The sequence below is a fragment of the Arachis ipaensis genome, chromosome B10 (assembly GCF_000816755.2).
Source record: "Arachis ipaensis cultivar K30076 chromosome B10, Araip1.1, whole genome shotgun sequence".
Classification (NCBI taxonomy): Eukaryota; Viridiplantae; Streptophyta; class Magnoliopsida; order Fabales; family Fabaceae; genus Arachis; species Arachis ipaensis.
In genome coordinates this window covers 9610829-9623346 of record NC_029794.2, presented here as the reverse complement: position 1 = coordinate 9623346, position 12518 = coordinate 9610829, and the positions used below count along the sequence as shown (strand labels likewise).

Sequence of the window (12518 nt, the reverse complement as noted above, 5' to 3'; positions counted from 1 at the left end):
TTACATAATTAGTTAACAAAAATATTGATCCCAATAATCCAACAAGAAAATATGGCTTTTCCACCCATTAAAATTGGGACTTATAGAAAATATACCATTGAAGTTGTCATAGCATATGTTTGATTGGATAATAATATTGACATATATATAAATTTTTTTACAAATAATGATTATGTTTATAAAAATTTTCAATTTACTTTTATTCTCCATAAAAAACTTTAGCATTTCAAAAGTTACTTTTATTGTAAGTCACTATCACAAAAAACAATGATTAATATCTTATTAAAACTTTAGTTGTCTAACCATTTGCATTTGTAAGTTACATTTTTTAATTGACCATAATTATGGCTTTGAACTTTTGATCATAATGATGAGTAACTATATAAAATTCTTTGCACAAAATCAAAATTTGAAATCTTAGTATAACAAAGCTAGATAGAGTTTTTGAAGTGATAAATTTTTATAATGGTATTTTAGTCTAGGAGTATCTATAGCAGAAACAAAAATAGTGTTTCCTAAACAATCATGCAAGATCAGCTTAGTTGTCATGCACTCTCATCACTCAATAATGCAGAAATTTTGCACCAATCTTATGCTATTTCCACTTGAAGGCTGCAACAATAGGCTTCACTTTTTCCATGGCCTTGATGATCACCAAGAACAAGACTCTATACAAAACCAACATCCCCAACAATATGAAAAGATCAACCCACTTTGAGTGACACATTTCCACTTCCCATAAGTCTCTTAGCATTTCTTCACCACTAATGTTCTTCATATGCTCCCCAACTTGATCATTATTATTTTTGTTGGTAAATATTAGACCTTCAAACTCATTCTTGAACAATCCTTGGTATGCATACTTGTGAATTGAAATGTAGTATAAAGGGTATTTCCAAATTGGTTTAGGAAGATCACTTGGCAACTTATAGAATCCACCATTTAACATCATTACTCCCAGAATTCCACAGCCAGTGATTATTCCAGTCAAGAAATTTGGAACCATGCTGGCAACAATCATCATAAGGCTCTCAACTAACATCACAGAAACAAAAAGGACACAAGTGAAGTACACAAAGTGTTGACAACTATGGTGAAGATTAGTTAGGTAATAAACAAGTGCTCCTGGTATCAGTGATATCAATAATATGTATGGAATGGATGATAATGTTTGTCCAATGATGTATGCAGTGACACCATAATGCCCATTAAGTCTCTCTTTTTCAAATACCTGAATGAAAAAAAGCAAGAGAAAATAGTCAAATACCCCATTAGTTAACTATATTTGGTGCCAAAAATTTGCATTTGCAAATGACATGAACATAAAAGGATTAGCCTACCTTCATTTCCTCTACAAAGGAAGGAAATCCACCAATGGTTATGAAAGTGAGGAATGTGGCCACAAACATGAGCAATGAGCCTCTAGCCTAAAATCATTAACAAGATTGATGAGTTGGTTATTCTTTGGTATATCTTTTGTATCTAGATATACATTAAGATTTGTGTTACCTGAGCTGATTCTTTGCTTGAACCAATGTTGTAGAAAATTGTACCAAGGCATATAGCCAAAGCGCCATAGATGAATAGGCGTAGCCAGTAGTAGCCTAAATCGCGATACATATTCAAGTATGATCTTCTTGTAAGAACAATGCATTGAGTAAAGAATGCAGCATTGCTTTTCTTCTCCATTGCACTAGAATCCTGCTCCCATTAAGTTTGTTTATCACTAGGTATCATATTTATACCAATCAATAAGAATGTAAGTAAATGCACTTACACCAGTTCTTATGGCAACTATTTCTGTTTGAATTTGTTGACTAATTTCAGATGATTGGTATGATTTTACAAGCATATAAATAGCTTCTTCTGTGGTAAGTCCATCAGTTAATCCTTGCTCAGGGTCCTCCTAGGAATATAAAAGTACATCAGCAAAATAAACAAATTAGTTCACAAGAGGTAGAAAAAAATTGCACTAACCAGCTCAAAATCCTTATTAATGGCTTTCACAAAATGATCAGAAGGATTCTGGAGAGTTGGGCAGGGAAAACCATTCAATGCAAAAAACTGCATGCAACTAAGAACAAGTTAGCTTCAAACTACACATGATAATAATTGTGCTGACACACATACTAGGCTTCTTCAAATTCGAACCTTATTCGCAGCAGAAGCAGGGCCAAAGTAGACTAATTTACCATTAGAAAGAAGACAAAGGTTGTGAAAGAGTTGGAAAACTTGAGTGTTAGGTTGATGAATAGAAGCAATAATAGTCCTTTGAATGCCATCAGTTTTATTCAATCTTGCTATTCTGTTCATAACATAAAAAGAAGCTGCACTATCAAGTCCACTAGTTGGTTCATCAAGGAATAGAAGGTTAGGACGTGTAATAATCTCAATGCAAATGCTAACTCTCCTTTTCTGGCCACCACTAATGCCTTTGGAACCACACCCTCCAATCCTTGTGTGAATGGCATCTTGCAAACCCATTTCCTTGATTGTGAATTCAGCTCTTTCTTTCTTTTCAAACTTGGACATTGAATCAGGTAATTGGAGTTGAGCTGAGTAGTACACTGCTTCTTCAACTGTTAGTGTGGTCAACATAGCATCATCTTGTGTTAGATATGCCTGTATATAACATGTTAAAAAAGGCTTCAGTTGAGTGTGGAAATGGTTAGAGGGAAACAAGAAAAATAATATTGTAGAAATAATTGTATTAGTCTCTTCTTACTGATGTTCCATAAGCAAGTGCTTGTTTTCGTCCATTGATTAAGATATCACCTGTCTGTTTTGCTTTTGAATTCAACCTACCTGCAATATAATTTGAACATGGCAATTAAGGCCTTAACTTGGAAGTTCTTCAGCTTTTGAAAAGGTTCGTTTTGTTGATATAATTATAATCTCTCTATGTTGCAGCACATTTTGTGTTGGTTTAGAAACTAAAGAAACTCATATTTGCCTCTATTTCTATTTATTACGATTTAAGAAAGTCGCACGTTTATTAAAATTTGGCCAGCACTTAACCAACAAAAGAAAAGTGAGTAATCCCACACAATTATATGTAATCTCACACCATTAAAAATACTAATGATGACTAATTAATGGCTATAAATCATAAAATTTGCTGACTCCTAACACTTCTCAGATAGGTACCTGCTAAGGCATCGAGAAGTGTGGTCTTGCCACAACCAGAAGGACCCATAACAGCAAGAAGCTGTCCTGGCTTGGCATACCCTGTTTGGCTTTCAAGGATTATTGCCTTCTTCCCATCCTTTCCACTTGGTTTTGACATTGTCACCCACAACTCCTCCCATGTCAAATAAACACCCTCTCTCACCACAATTGGAACATCTTGTCTTGATGACCCATCTTCAACATAACCACCTCTTCCTCTTCTTGTTCCAAGAGGTGCACAAAGAAAGGAACTCATGCTATAATTGATTAATTATTTTGTGTGTAACTTGCCTTTGTGAGTTGCGTAGCTAGTAGTTTGAGACGCAAGCTTAGTAGTTAGTTACTAACATAATGATCCAAGTGTATAGAAAATGACCTTGCATTTTAAGTCTGCTATGATGTTATGAACTTATGATGTTATTTAAAGCTGTGTTTGTTTATAAGGATAGGACATTGAGATATAGATACAGAGACATAAAATTATTTTTGACAGGTGAGATATGGAAAAAAATATTGTATCATGAGACACTAAATTGATGTATTTTGTATATTTTCTGACTGGAAAAATACAAAAATACAATATAGGTACGATCACACGTGATAGTCTTGTTATGTGCTTGATGGAGAGACAAAAAACTTAAAAGGTCAATTCTATAGTACCTATGAATTGGTATCTAAATTTTGCGTAACTTACCTTTGGTAGTAAGTTTTGATTTTTTTTAAAAAATATTTATTATTATATCTTTTAAATTAAATATTATTTTTTAATAAAAAAGCACTGTGTTTTAGACACCATAGTATTCACCGACTTTAAAAAACGTGCATTATCTTTTTCCACTGAAGAAAAGTTGGGGAAGTTAAGTAAGCTATGTATGTACTATGTAACAGTATATATGAAAGGAAAGTAGTCAGAAAAGAACAAGAGTGCGCAAATTACAGCGCCATATGCGCATATATATCCAGATACACATATACATACATGGTATTTGGTATGAGTAATTGTCTTTAAGTAGTCGCCGCCCCCACCCAATTATGAAGCTACGTACCCAATGCAACAACCAACAAGTTAACTGATCTCTTGTTCTCTTTTTTCTCTTTTTATTAGGATAGGAATAGAATATAGCACTGTACAATAAGAGAAAATTACACTCCCCTCCTTCGAAATGTTAAAATAACACTCTCATTCCCTCTATTTTATAAATGTACATTTTCTTTTCTTCTAACTTTTAAAAAACCTTCTCTTTAATCTATTTTAAACTTTTTGTATTAACTAATGTTAACTTTATCCATTTTTTAAAAAAAATATTTTTTTTTAAAAAATACCCATTAATAAAATATTTTAATAAAATACAATTTAATGAATAAAAAAAATAATTTATTAAAGGATATTTTGGTAAGCAAAATTTAATGATAAAAAATAAAATTTTTGCTAATGGGTATTTTTTTCAAAAAATAATTTATTTTTTCTTAAAAAATGGATAAAGTTAATATTAGTTAACACAAAAAATTTTAAATGAATTAAAGAGGAGGTTTTTTAAAAGTTAGAAGGGAGGAGAATGTACATTTATAAAATAGAAGGGAGGACCGTGTCATTTTAGTATCTCGCAGGAGAAGGGAGTGAAATTTTCTCGTACAATAATCGCCAAGGTTCAAGGACTATGGAAGCTGAAGTTGCCCCCACAAAGTTAAGATCTTTATTTAAAAAGCTCTACATGACTATCTTTCGGTCTTTACTCATATTCACTGTCATTGTCTATTTACATCGTCAAGTAATAGAAATGATCCTTCACTGTTTGTTCTACTGCTCTATAAGTAAAGAAGTATAGTCTCAAAGTTCTTTTAGAGACGGTCTTCTCTCATAAAATTTTGATAATTTTTGAACATGATGGATTGCAGCAATAAAAATGATTAACTCGTTGAAAAATATTGACTGAAACTCTCAATTGCTTATCATTATTTGTTGGCACTACTAAAAAACTCACAACTAGTTAGTTAGTCTTTAAAAACTACACTTCGATGTCATCTGCCATTTTTGCAAATTCGGTCAAGTTACTTTATAAAATTCCGAAAAAAAATCTCTTCTACCTCATCATGTCGTCATCTTCCTGAAGATAATTCTTAGTTTCACTCAATTCATCTTATTACTTTCTTTTTTCTAACTTATTCTTAATTTGTCTATACACAGTTGAATGTATATTATTAGTGTATTTTTTAAAAGATTCTCACCTTTTCCTATGCTATCCTATTTTAGATATCTTTATATTTTTTTTTTACTAATTAATAAAATATAACCTACTACTTTTGTTTGATATAACTAAACCAAGCCAAAGTATCAAAAAAAAAAAAAAAAACAAAACAAAACAAAAGACGTTTATTTGATTGATTAATTTTTTTGCCTTAACGGTTTTTTCATAAAATGACAATATTGTGTACAATAATTTCCATCGTTCCTACTGACGTCGTGCTAGTTTAGAAAACAAACATCCTTGCTGAATTCAATGCATGGCACTAGTTCTCATAGTTTTTCATGGAAAATTTACTATTCAACTGTTCAGAAGTGATCTTTTCATTTATACAAGACTTGAATCATAATTATAATGATTGATTATTGATTATAAAATCAAATATTTTGATCATCTTTAACTAATTCAATAATTGTTAATAATCCTACAACATTAGTTATTTTTTAAATTATAACATAAATAAATAAAAGGGTGGATTAATAGGTATTTTTCACTAGTCTAAGATTTTTTTCAATTGCACATAGTTATTTATCATATTTAATTAGTTATAATTTAAATACAAATTAAAAACAATTGTCATAATCTTTGGAGCAAATGTTAAATTAATATGCTCCAAAATATCCAGTAATATTTATTTTTTTTGGACAGAAAATTTAAGCCCAAAGCTAGGAGGGCCTTAGGCCCAAAGTAATATTAAAAAGGCACAAACAGAGGGTCAGCTGCTGGATCTAGTAAGTAGTAACACAAGACATCAGCAAACCCTTCACCGGAGCAGTCCTGAAGAAGATCGCCGTCAAGCATTGAGGGAGGAGCCTCCCATCGCCGCCACCTTTTCCAACTTGTGCCCATTAACTTCCTTCTAGGTATCATTCAAACTTTCTCTCTGGGTCATTACTCATTAGGTATCATTCAAACTTAGAACCAAACAGAGTGTTTTTGGGCCTGGAAGAGCATGGTTCAGGCCCATAAATGACATCCAAAAACCGACATTGAGAGTCGGTTATTTCGCAAAGGATTTTTATTTTTCTAGAATTTCATCTTTGAATCTGTTTCATTTCTTCTCACTTCTCAGAACTCCGTTTTCGCCTTCTTCGTCACTTTCTCACTCTTTCAAACCCTAATCTTCAGACTCCCTAGGGTTTACGCTAATATCAATTAAGAAGCATCAGAAACGCAACGAAAATGGCGTCTTTGGATCAAGAGATTGCAAAGACGCAGGAAGAGCGCAAGAAGACGGAGCAGCAACTCGCATCCCTCACTTCTCTCACCTTCGACACTGACCTCTATGGCGGTTCCGACAAGGGCTCCTACCTCACCTCAATCCCTGCCAACGAAGATGAAGAGAATATCGATGCCATGGATAACGAGGTTCATCGCAAGCTTCCCTCCTATACTGCCCCCAAATCTCTGCTCAAGGAGATGCCCGGTGGTGATGACAGCGACGCCGGATTGGGATTAAGGAAGCCGCAGAAGATTATCGACAGGGAGGGTGAGTACCACCAAAAGAGGCTCAAGCAGGTCATCTCGCCGGAGCGCCACGATCCCTTCTCTGCTGGCGAGAAGACACCGGACCCCTCCGTCAGGACCTACGCCGATGTCATGAGGGAGCAGGCGCTGAAGAGGGAGAAGGAGGAGACCTTGAAGGCCATTGCTAAGAAGAAGAAGGAAGAGGAGGAGGCTGCTAAGGCGGCGCCACCACATGCTCCACCGGCGCAGCAGCAACAGCAACAGCAGAAGCGGAGGAACAGGTGGGACCAGTCACAAGATGAGGGTGGTGCTGCAAAGAAGTCGAAAACCTCGGATTGGGATATGCCGGACACAACTCCGGGGAGGTGGGATGCCACCCCTACCCCGGGGAGGGTGACTGACGCGACTCCGGGAAGGAGGAACAGATGGGATGAGACTCCTACGCCTGGGAGGTTGGTGGATTCAGATGCAACACCTGCTGGTGGTGTTACCCCTGGTGCTACGCCTGCTGGGATGACTTGGGACGCTACCCCTAAGCTCTCCGGCATGGCTACCCCAACCCCGAAGAGGCAGGGTTCTAGGTGGGATGAAACTCCTGCTACTATGGGCAGTGCAACCCCTTTGCCCGGTGCTACCCCTGCGGCTGCTTATACCCCTGGTGTGACCCCTGCCGGTGGGTTTGGATTGGCCACTCCAACCCCCGGGCAATTGCGTGGCTCTGTGACCCCGGAGCAGTATAATTTGTTGAGGTGGGAGAGGGATATTGAGGAGAGGAATAGGCCTTTGACTGATGAGGAGCTTGATGTCATGTTTCCTCAAGAAGGGTATAAGATTTTGGAGCCACCTGCTTCATATGTGCCTATTAGGACCCCTGCGAGGAAGCTTCTCGCAACGCCTACTCCGATGGGGACTCCTCTTTATCAGATCCCTGAGGAGAACCGTGGTCAGCAGTTTGATGTTCCTAAGGAAGCACCTGGTGGGTTGCCATTCATGAAACCCGAGGATTACCAGTATTTTGGTGCTTTGTTGAATGAAGAAAATGAAGAGGAGTTGTCACCTGATGAGCAGAAAGAGAGGAAGATCATGAAACTTCTGCTCAAGGTGAAGAATGGAACGCCCCCTCAAAGGAAAACAGCTCTAAGACAGCTCACTGATAAGGCTCGTGAGTTTGGTGCTGGGCCGTTGTTTAACAGGATTTTGCCTCTGCTCATGCAACCTACACTGGAGGACCAAGAGAGGCACTTGTTGGTTAAGGTAATTGATAGGGTTTTGTATAAATTGGATGAATTGGTTCGCCCTTATGTGCATAAGATTCTTGTTGTGATTGAACCTTTGTTGATTGATGAAGACTACTATGCCCGTGTGGAGGGGAGAGAAATCATCTCTAACCTTAGTAAGGCTGCTGGTTTGGCCACTATGATTGCAGCCATGCGACCTGATATTGATAACATCGATGAATATGTTAGGAACACTACTGCTAGGGCTTTTAGTGTTGTTGCTTCAGCTCTTGGTATTCCTGCGCTCTTGCCCTTTTTGAAGGCTGTCTGTCAAAGTAAGAAATCATGGCAGGCTCGGCACACGGGGATTAAGATTGTTCAACAGATTGCTATTTTAATTGGTTGTGCAGTTTTGCCACATTTGAGATCCCTTGTGGAAATTATTGAGCATGGTCTGAATGATGAGAATCAGAAAGTGAGAACTATCACTGCTTTGTCTCTTGCTGCTCTTGCAGAGGCTGCAGCTCCTTATGGTATTGAAAGTTTTGACTCTGTGTTGAAGCCACTATGGAAGGGTATCAGGCAACACCGTGGTAAGGTGTTGGCTGCATTTTTGAAGGCCATTGGTTTTATCATTCCATTGATGGAAGCTCTATATGCCAGTTACTATACTAAGGAAGTGATGCTTATTCTGATTCGTGAATTCCAGTCACCTGATGAGGAAATGAAGAAAATTGTTCTGAAAGTGGTGAAGCAATGTGTGAGCACCGAGGGTGTGGAGGCGGATTATATTAGAAATGATATCCTCCCTGAGTTTTTCAGGAATTTCTGGGTTAGGAGGATGGCTCTGGATAGAAGAAATTATAAGCAACTTGTCGAGACTACTGTAGAGATTGCTAATAAAGTTGGTGTTGCTGATATTGTTGGAAGGATAGTTGAGGATCTTAAAGATGAGAGTGAACCTTACAGGCGAATGGTTATGGAGACTATTGAGAAGGTGGTCACGAACTTGGGATCATCTGATATAGATGCAAGGTTAGAAGAGCTTCTCATTGATGGTATTCTATACGCATTCCAAGAGCAGACCAGTGATGATGCTAATGTGATGCTTAATGGGTTTGGTGCTGTTGTGAACTCCCTTGGGCAGCGAGTGAAACCTTATCTTCCTCAGATTTGTGGTACCATCAAATGGCGTTTAAACAACAAGAGTGCAAAGGTGAGACAGCAAGCAGCAGACCTTATTTCAAGGATTGCTGTTGTTATGAAGCAGTGCCATGAGGAACAACTGATGGGCCATCTTGGTGTTGTGTTGTATGAATATTTGGGAGAGGAATATCCCGAAGTTCTTGGGTCAATTTTGGGAGCTCTCAAGTCAATCGTCAATGTTATTGGTATGACGAAGATGACTCCACCTATCAAAGATTTGCTTCCCAGGTTGACACCAATTTTGAAGAATAGGCATGAGAAAGTGCAGGAAAATTGTATTGATCTTGTGGGGAGAATTGCTGACCGTGGTGCAGAGTTTGTGCCAGCTAGAGAATGGATGAGGATCTGTTTTGAGCTTCTTGAGATGCTGAAGGCACACAAGAAGGGAATTCGAAGGGCGACTGTGAACACTTTTGGTTATATTGCAAAAGCCATTGGTCCACAGGATGTCTTGGCAACTCTTCTGAATAACCTCAAGGTGCAGGAGAGGCAGAACCGTGTCTGCACTACTGTAGCAATTGCAATAGTTGCAGAGACGTGCTCGCCTTTCACAGTGTTACCTGCTTTGATGAATGAGTACCGTGTGCCAGAGCTCAATGTGCAAAATGGTGTCCTCAAGTCACTCTCTTTCCTCTTTGAATACATTGGTGAAATGGGAAAGGATTACATCTATGCTGTGACTCCATTGCTTGAGGATGCTCTCATGGACAGAGATTTGGTTCATAGGCAGACGGCAGCTTCTGCTGTGAAGCACATGGCGCTGGGAGTAGCTGGATTGGGTTGTGAGGATGCTCTAGTTCATTTGCTGAACTATGTCTGGCCAAACATTTTCGAAACCTCTCCTCACGTGATCAACGCTGTGATGGAAGCCATTGAAGGGATGAGGGTAGCCTTGGGTGCTGCCGTTATTCTCAACTACTGCCTCCAAGGGCTGTTCCACCCAGCAAGAAAGGTTAGGGAAGTGTATTGGAAGATCTATAATTCACTGTACATCGGAGCTCAGGATGCTCTTGTAGCTGCATACCCCATCTTGGAGGATGAGCAGAACAATGTGTACAGCAGACCAGAGTTGATGATGTTCGTGTAGATCATAGTTTAGGCACTAATTGATATCTGTTGTTTTAAGCACTTGTCAGTATTTTTATTATGTCCATATTAACAATAATGTTTTATCATAGCTGGACTTACCTAGTGATGCCTACTTTTGAACGCTAAATTTATATCCTTCTACGTCGTACTATTATTATGCATGAATGAATGAGGAATTCTTCTATCAGCGGTGTCTTGTTAATATGCAGTGGCTTCAAGAGTTCAATAAGTCGCTTGATGATTTTGATACATGAATAGCATTTAGGGGTCGAGTACAATGGTATATGCGTGAATTTCCTGTGTTCCAGTATATGACTAACTACTGTAATGCTTAAGTTATACCCTTGTGAGTTCTGTTTTGGATTGGTGATGTTATTAGCGATTTTTCGTGTATCTTATTTATACACTTCTAAGTCTAAACAAATATATGAACCCGTTGGACTGATTTGTTGAGAATTGATCTGAAGCATAGTCATATTATTCATTAGCCTACTGAGTTGGCTTCATCTCTTGGCAAGGTTAAATTTTTGGTAGCTGGTTAATGGGGTTTGAAGTGTGCTTTTCGAGGTTGTTAAGAAGTTATTTACTTATTTTCATTGTTTGATCAGCGAAACTAGAAAAGATTGTGTTTTTGAGAATGAAAATTGCCTTAGGATTACTCATAATGCTTGGTATAATTAGGACCAAAGATACCAATGAAAGCCTTAGATAGCTAGCTTTCTGAGGCTGTTATACCAAAAGAATACTACTGTTAAAATTAAATTCAATAATGTAAAGAACTGGAAGCATGACGAAAACTGATCATGACCCTGCAATTAACGCGTGTAATTTCTTGTGGTTTGTGATCATTTGCTATCAATTCTAATCAATAATGCAAATAAAGGAATAAGTTTGCCACGTAAGCAAGCAGTTCACAATATCCTATCCTTTCTTCTTCACAGCATGCTTGAATATAACATTTCTAATCCCTTTCAAATTCCGATTACATTTCACAACCACCTAGGGTCAGTATTGATAACTACGATCACATGATTGAATGTGGTTTTCGGGGAAATGAACCAGTTGCAGGATCTCCGATTGTCATTGCAAAAATTGTAGGAGGCAATGGCATGATTCGAAAATATCAGCTGCTAGTGAATGAATCATATGAATGTGTCTGAAAATCACTGCGGATTGGCGAAAAGATACTGAAGTAAGGGAGCAACAACTGCTATGCTTAAACTGTTTCCTAGCAAAGCATACCTGCAAAAGAAAGTAAGATTGATAAGATAAACAAAATCAATAGAATTAAGCATGCCAATATGGACACTTATCTGACCTTGGGTCATGAAAAGCAGGTAATATTGAACTCAAATTCTAGACAGCAATAACTACATCCAATGGATGTTTCTACATGGAATTGACGCTAAGGTATGAAATAGTAAATGGCATACCGTTGTTTGAGACTAATGTGATCTGGAAACTTGAAATCTTCAGGAAACGAATGAATGTTTGCAACCTAGTCATGGGACAGCAAGAAGTACCTTGTAGATTAGTTATATGCACTGAAATGAAGACAATACAATTTTACCGAGCATTAATGCTAAGTACCAAAATAGAAGCTATAGAATAATGGGATATAAAGAAATCACCCACCTCTCTAGGGGTAAAATATCTAAGGCACTGCTCCTTCAATGATGCTTTGTCCCTCTTCTCTGGCTAAATGTACAAAATGGATGACATCAAAGAGTGAGAACAGTTTCATAGGTACCCAATGTGGTAGACTGGTAGTAATCCCAAAGATTGTATCAACAATTTAGTCCATCAAAGTCACAACTATGAATAGCTACCAAAAATGTTAGATATAATGATGATTGTAAAGCACAAACAGCATCATAGTGCTTGAAAGGCAATAACATGAATTACATTGTTATGAGAATACATTAAACAATACATCAAAAAAGATTTCTACCAATTAGAAATCCTACCTGAACAGTCGCCAAAAGGGATCCAGTTCCCTTCACATATCTGTAATAACTTTTTGTAAAACAGCAGCAGCGCTTTGAATCAGGATAGACAACATCTAGGCTCTTTTAAGGAAACAAGAGTTCAGAAATAATACTACTACTAAACACCCCCCCCCCTCCCC

General features: G+C 37.5%; 3 protein-coding genes across 5 annotated transcripts in view; 1 reads left to right on the top strand and 2 right to left on the bottom strand.

Annotated features, from left to right (window-relative positions):
* LOC107620088 (ABC transporter G family member 11-like) lies at positions 442–3562 on the bottom strand. The gene is made up of 8 exons (XM_021112926.1): positions 3148–3562; positions 2726–2805; positions 2152–2622; positions 1978–2064; positions 1778–1906; positions 1510–1701; positions 1341–1427; positions 442–1231 (listed from the first exon to the last, which is right to left on the bottom strand). Exons 1-8 carry the CDS (start codon positions 3422–3424, stop codon positions 596–598), a joined length of 1959 nt encoding a protein of 652 aa, XP_020968585.1. The 5' UTR covers positions 3425–3562; the 3' UTR covers positions 442–595.
* On the top strand, positions 6065–10574 carry LOC107621579 (splicing factor 3B subunit 1). 3 transcript variants are annotated; one of them, XM_021112925.1, is made up of 3 exons: positions 6065–6274; positions 6484–6494; positions 6541–10574. In XM_021112925.1, exon 3 carries the CDS (start codon positions 6594–6596, stop codon positions 10386–10388), a length of 3795 nt encoding a protein of 1264 aa, XP_020968584.1. In that variant the 5' UTR covers positions 6065–6274; positions 6484–6494; positions 6541–6593; the 3' UTR covers positions 10389–10574. The 3 variants fall into 3 exon arrangements, with proteins under 3 accessions (XP_020968584.1, XP_016179097.1, XP_016179096.1); XM_016323611.2 differs by lacking the exon at positions 6484–6494 and having other exon boundaries at positions 6549–10574; XM_016323610.2 differs by lacking the exon at positions 6065–6274 and having other exon boundaries at positions 6357–6494.
* The window catches only part of LOC107623462 (DNA (cytosine-5)-methyltransferase), a gene marked incomplete at its 5' end in the record, with an annotated part of 3095 nt that continues 1771 nt past the window's right edge, over positions 11195–12518 (bottom strand). The window contains 4 exon segments of the mRNA XM_016325729.2: positions 11195–11632; positions 11824–11888; positions 12026–12088; positions 12358–12452. Coding sequence (XP_016181215.1) covers positions 11554–11632; positions 11824–11888; positions 12026–12088; positions 12358–12452 — 302 coding nt within the window.